The 6,664-nt window shown below is 48.0% G+C and overlaps 1 protein-coding gene across 1 annotated transcript in view; it reads right to left on the bottom strand.

Annotated features, from left to right (window-relative positions):
• The window catches only part of si:ch211-137a8.4 (neurofilament heavy polypeptide), a gene marked incomplete in the record, with an annotated part of 43,109 nt that overhangs the window by 791 nt on the left and 35,654 nt on the right, over positions 1 to 6,664 (bottom strand). The window contains 2 exon segments of the mRNA XM_024277465.2: positions 1 to 84; positions 5,872 to 6,372. Of these exon segments, the coding sequence (XP_024133233.1) occupies positions 62 to 84; positions 5,872 to 6,372 (524 nt within the window).

Genomic DNA, 6,664 nt, shown 5'->3' with positions numbered 1-6,664 from the left:
GCGGGGCTCAGAGCTCCTTGCTCAGCGAATCCCGGGCAGTTCTAATCCTCTTTGTGTGGCCTCACACGTTTCCCGCCTTTTTGTCTGGTAAATGATAACAGAAGAGATTGAAAAAATGTATTAAAAAATAGGTCTGAAAAAAGGAATAATAACAAAAACAGTCATAGAAAAGGTTAAATGTGTGTTTAGTGGTTTAGTACAGATGATCGTTGAGTTAGTGGGGTTAAATAATCACACAAAGTAACAACAACAACAAAACAATCAGCTTGTGAGGAGTCTTTAAGGTCCGTTGTGCTTGGATGTGGCGCTCTGGGAGGAGGACGCGTCCCTGAAATGTGGTCAGTAAGCGGGTCGCCCCTCGCCTGTCTGTCTGTCCACAGGAAACCATGGGCGCGAGGCGACCGGAGGACGGCTGGCTAATCTGGCTTGTTGAGGAGGCTCAGTGGCTCTTTGATTTTGGGCGCTAATCCTTTGATGGACTAAACTCCACTGATGTTGGCTAAACCAGCTTTTCCCTTCCACCTACAATAACAGAGCTAACCAGCCGCGCTAACGCTGGCTAGAGCTAACAGCAGGCTGCCGATTAAAGGATGGAGGAAACATCTCAGCGTTTCTGGACTTGGAAGACGTGTCGGAGTTCCTGTAACTCCTGATTTGGTTTCAGATGTGCTTTAGAACCACACTAACCTCAGCATTGCCAGAACTCTTCCAGGTTCTAGATCCGTGTTTGTGGAGAACTCTTAAAGCGACCATCACGCCCCAGAAGACCTTAGAGTTGATGGTTACAGAACCAGAACTATTGTCATGTCATGCAAAGGAAGCACTATAAAAATTGGAACTAGTCCCCGCCCTGAATGTTGCTGGTTCTGTGCTGTGTAACATCCGGGTCAGTGTATCAACTCACCAACTTCACCCCAACATCAACTGGTCTATGGTCAAAAAGTGTGGCGTGGCGACAATCAAGTAATGCTAATGCTAAGCTAGCATGAATTCATCCGAATTAAGCTTTTTAATGTGGGCCCCATATGGTTTATCTTCAGGCTGAATTGGTTGGGGCGGTTTTGTCCGCCCGTTCCATGGTGGCCCCACCTATGTTTGCCCACACTGGCTTGAGTGGGGACTCAGTAGTTTTGCTCGCTGCATAGCGGAGCTCGGTAACTCGCTACGCTGTCCATTGTGTGGCTGGTTAGAGTAGGGACCAAGACCACTGAGTCCCTATCTAAGCTAGTGTGGGGAAACACAGATGGGACCACCATAAAAAAGAAACCCACCCAGCCCAAAGGTAAATCATATGAGGCCCACATTGAAATGTTCGCTCAGTAATTTCCTTAAAAAGTCGTTTTAATTATGTTTTATGGCAGAAAATCCGTCATCTTCTCCCTCTCATCTGGACCGGGTCGCGGGGACAGCAGTCTAAGCAAAGATGCCCAGACTTCCCTCTCCCCGGCCACTTCCTCCAGCTCCTCTGGGGGGACCCCGAGGCGTTCCCAGGCCAGCCGAGAAACATAGTCTCTCCAGCGTGTCCTAGGTCTTCCCCGGGGCCTCCGCCCAGTGGGACATGCCCAGAACACCTCTCCAGGGAGGCGTCCAAGAGGCATCCGGATCAGATGCCCGAGCCACCTCAGCTGGCTCCTCTGGTTGTGGAGGAGAAGCGGTTCTACTCCGAGCTCTCTCTGGGTGAGCGAGCTTTCTCTAAGGGAGCGCCCGGCCACCCCCCCCGAGGAAACTCATTTCAGCTGCTTATAGTCAGGATCTCGTTCTTTCGTTAATGACCCAGAACTCATGACCTATTTTGAAGTTTAGCTATTTTTTCAGCTCCATGCTAGCTGTTTTGGCTAACCTCGTGTCAGTCATTTCAGCCTTTCACGCCACTCCTGGCGGGTAGCCTCCACAAACTTCTCAATTTTTTTGGCGATCTTGGGCCGCGTGCATCCAGGCTCTTCCGGGTTTCTTCTCTTCATCATCTCTCCATCGCTGATTTGCTCTCCCCCTTGCTCTTTTCCATCTATTGGAGTCCATTCCACTACATTCCTGGCCCACTTTTAGGTATCCATACCGGCAAGATGCCCCGCCCACCTACTTTTTGCCTCTTCTGCTGTGCTTATCACGTCTTTGACTCTTGTTTTTAATCGTATTATTTCATTACGGATTTTGGCTAACCTAAGTTTTTAAATTAGTTTTTTTAGGTTAATTTGGCATTTAGCTAATATTTTAGCTGGCTATCAGCTTCAGCGTTTTTATCTATCAATTTAATCATTTTCAGCTATCAGCACTAGCATCATCAGCAGCCAAATTCATCTTCCAGCATTCACACTAACATTATCACAGGTAAAGCTATATATCTAGTTCATAAATATGTTAAAAAGTTTTAATAATGTAGTTTTAGAGTGTTCAATAAATGTTTATCCCGTTCGACCCGCGACCTCAGGTGTGTTTTGGATTCTGTCCCCTTGTGTGATTGAGTTTGACACTTCTGGGCTACGGGGAAGAATTCGACCTTAGAACTTAAACAGATAAAAATGTCTAAGTCTCTTTATAAGGAAATTGTAATCCTTTGTGTGAATGTTTTTTTTAATATTTACAAATGATCAAACCTCAAATCAAACCCTTGATGGAACTGAAAGGTTGTCAGGTTCCGTTCTTTGTTTTGAGCTTCCAGCTCCTTCAGACCAAACTCCTGCTGAGAGATGGAGCTGGATTCGATCAGAGCTGCAGCTTCACCTGCAGGAGGAGCCGTTCTGGTCTTTGTGAGATCAAAGACTGGACACTGAGCCCAGAGGAGCTCTTAACTGAAGAGGAGGCTGGACTCATAAATAACGGAGGAGCTTCACAAGCACTTCACCTCCTGTTGCTCAGCAGCCCCGAGCGGCTCCCAGGTGGGAAGACAGGAAGTGTTGGTGGAGAAAGAAGGAGAGGCCTCTGCAGAGCACCCCTGCCTCCCATCAGCTGCATGTCAGCAGCCACGGCTTTCACGCACCTTTCTGCTTCCTGTCAGCGCCTCGGGACTCCAGCACCTGAGCTCTTCTGTGGTGAAGTGGTTCGGATGTTAATCTGTTCATGAAGTCGGTGCTTTAATGAAGTTCCCTGCTTAGGATTAGAGCTAATGCTGCCGTCTCTGTCACAGCAGGATCACTGTGGCTCTCTGTGACCGCAGAGCACCAAACATGTCTGGGACAAACATCACATGCGACTCATTTACATCGTTCCTACTTACATCTGTGACAAAACACCAAGAGTTTAACGAGCAGAACCACACGGACCTCTGAGTCTCTTAAAGCCTTCAGAACTCCGTTCAGGCCAACAGCTGCATCGTGCGTAAAATCAAGGGTCTGCAACCCTCAGGACGCCGACTGATCCTTGGGACGCATCCAGTACTGGTACCCTAACCCGGTATCGGTCCGTGCCTGGTACCGCATCTGGTACCGATTTGGGTCCGGTACTGCGTCCAGTGCCAGGTTAGGGTCAGGGTACCGGTACGCTTTGTGTTGACGCACTGGACCGGTTTGTGGCCCAGAGGTTGGGACCCTTGATTTTACGAACAGCCGGCATGTCAAAAAACAACAATGGGGACACCCCATTGTTGTTTTTGACCCAAAACCTCAAAAAGTGACGTGGAGGGTCCTTAACCAAACGTCACTATGGGATGAGTTGGAGATGAGAATGTGTTATTTTCATCCACGGTTGACTGTAAGGGAGGAGCTAACCGGTTTTTAAGGGTGAAGGTGAGCTCAGGTGAGCTCAGGTGAGTCTGCAGTTCCCTTCAGGCTCGTACGACCACCTCAAAGGACGTCATGAAAATGGAACATCCCATAACTATATCGTGAAGTATTCATTAACAGAACGCCCACTTATGATGTCCAGGTGATGCTGTCGTACGGTGTCCTTCCACCACACTCTAAGGTGTGAGTACTGGCTCCTTACTGACTGCGTACAAAAGCTGCATGCACGAGCGTCCTGTGCAGTCTGCAGGGTTTAAAAAACGATGAATCTCTACAACACGCCTGTCGCCTGCAGCACGCCCATAGATAAATCGCTGCTTGAATATTTTCTCTCTACCAGTTCACAGAGCGGTTTATGACCTTGATATTTCCTGGAGGTCACCTGTGTGGCCCGTACTGGTTTGACCTGTTTTCACCCTCAGACGCCTGTACGCCTGTGGTAGCGCTCACCGAGCAGAGGAAGTGCCCGGGCCTCACGTGAATGGACCGCTGTGGTCGTACGACCACCACCACTGACTTCTGCTTGAACAGGAACATTCCTGCAGTTGTTTGGCTGCAAAAGTCAACATTTGTCATCGTCTTTTCGCCGATAAAAACGTTTTCAGGTCATTCAGGAAGAAATGAAAACGGCTCAGAGAGTTCAGAGGAACCTAGAGGACCAAACAGCAGCAGCTCTCACTGATTCTGTCAATGCCCAGTTTAAACTTTGTTTTCAATCCCACCTGAACTTCTGTACTTTACTACATTTGAATATTTTTGCTCTTATTTATCAGCTATGTTGCAATGTACCACATGATTCTTTTAATGCAGGGGGTCAAACTCAATCACACAAGGGGTACAAATCCAAAACACCTTAAGTCGCGGGAAAAACAGGATAAACATTTATTCAACACTCTAAAACTACATTTTTAAAACTTTAAAACCGTAACTTTTTAACATAATGATGAACTAGATATATAGCATTACCTGCGATAATGCTAGTGTGAATGCTGGAAGCTGAATTTGACCGCTGAAGATGCTGAAAACGATAGCTAAAAACACCGAAGCTGATAGCCAGCAAAAATATTAGCTAAGTGCCAAATTTTTCTAAAAAACTAATACAAAAAACTTGGGTTAGCCAAAACAGCTAGCATGTAGCTTAAATATGAACTAAACTCCCAAACAGCCTGAAAAATCTTAGTCAATGCCAAAACAGTCCAAGAAGCTGCAGAATGCCATTTTTTAAAACCTTAAAACTGTAACTTTTTAACATAATTATGAATAATAAAAAGGCAGGAATATTATTCCAGAATAAATCAACTTAAACCTTAAATAACTTTCAATATTTTACTCTCCATAAAAATATATTTAGTTAAAATTATACAAGTTAGAAATGAGCTCAAGATAACATCGGGTCATTAATAACAATAAAATGAAATGATCTGGAGGGCCGGATAGAATTACCCAGAGGGCCGGATCCGGCCCCCGGGCCTCGACTTTGACACGTTTTAGTGAGTCAGATGATTCCTCTCATCAAAAGTATTGCACTGCCGATACTCCACATGACACGTACCCAACATTTTAGCTTACTTCACTCTCGTGCTTTCACTACCACGGGAACAGGAATCTATGAGACCAGAAAGAACGGAAGATCCCGCCCACAGCAGCCGAACGTGAAGTTCTCCTGAACCCCTGCAGACGACACACGACTCCTCACGTCTCAAATCTCGCTCTGTTCATGCAGGTGAATAAAAAGGTGCGTCCCTGTGAGCGTGCGTGCATGCTAAACGGGGCATTTCTTCACCTTTGAGATGTCCAGGTTACATTTCTGCGCCATTCACGCCGTTGTTGACACACAGCTCCTTCTCTAATTGGTCGGTTGCTGCTGACATCACGCTCTGAACGATGGCCACTGCAGCCTCCCTCAAATCTCTCTTCCTCATCTCCTCCTCCTCCTCCTCCTCCCTCTCACACCAAACATTTAACCCTGCTCCATCCTCATAAGCTCCATTTCGAGGAGACTCCGCCTCCCCCCACTCCTTCTCCGCCCCGCTAACAGCTAGCGCTAGCTCGGCGTGTTTGTTAGTGTTTGTGGGAGCTGCAGCTCGTCGTCCTTCTCTGCTGCTGCAGACGCTCTGAGGCTCGCCAGAGTCCCGCCGCTGCTCTAACTCACCGCTGTTCACAGCTGTGTCGTTGATGATCTTGGTGTTGGCCTCCTCTTTGACTCCTCCCACCTCCTTGCTCTTCTTTATCGGGCTGCTCTCTGTCGTCTTCTCCTCTTCCTCCTGGTGATTGTGCGTGGCGTTCTCCTCCACCGTGCCGTTGGTGCAGCCGTTCTCCCCGTTGGTCACAGGAGCTTCGGTCGCCGTCTTCTCGGGCTCTTTGGCCGCCTCCGTGGCGCTCTCCTCTGCCGGCGTCTTCTCAGCCGCGTCTTTGTCGTTGGCCTCCTCTGCGGCTGCTTCAGCGACGCCATCAGCAGCTGGCTCCTCCTCCTCGGCCGCTTCGCCTCCCTCTGCGGCCTCCTCTCCCTCTTTGGCGCCTTCGCCCTGATCCACGCTGCTGGATTTGCCCTTCCGCATGATGAAGTTCTTCAGGGAAACCGCTCGGCCGAAATGTGAGCGCTTGGCCTTTGCCGACTTTCCATCTTTTCCATCCTCTGCAGCTGCGTCCTCACCTGGAAGAGGAGGAGAAACCAGGAGTTACTTCTGTCCAGATCCAAAACAAAAACTCCAAACTTACAAACTATGACAGAAGGACAAATAAATTGCAGAATGTTTGTCTGTTTTTGCAGAATTAACACAAAAGCTTCAACAGCACCTTTTGACCCATCAGGGGTCTGATGAAGCTTTCATCAATCCACAGAGTTAGCAAACTAACATGCTTAAACGTCAGGATAATTTCAGCCTGCCTGCAGAGGGCGCCACATTCTTTAGTTCCCCCAGAACTGAGACCACGAGACGTGACGA

The sequence above is a fragment of the Oryzias melastigma genome, linkage group LG13 (assembly GCF_002922805.2).
Source record: "Oryzias melastigma strain HK-1 linkage group LG13, ASM292280v2, whole genome shotgun sequence".
NCBI lineage: Eukaryota > Metazoa > Chordata > Actinopteri > Beloniformes > Adrianichthyidae > Oryzias > Oryzias melastigma.
Note: the sequence above shows the minus strand (reverse complement) of the source record. Positions and strands in the feature narration are given on the sequence as shown.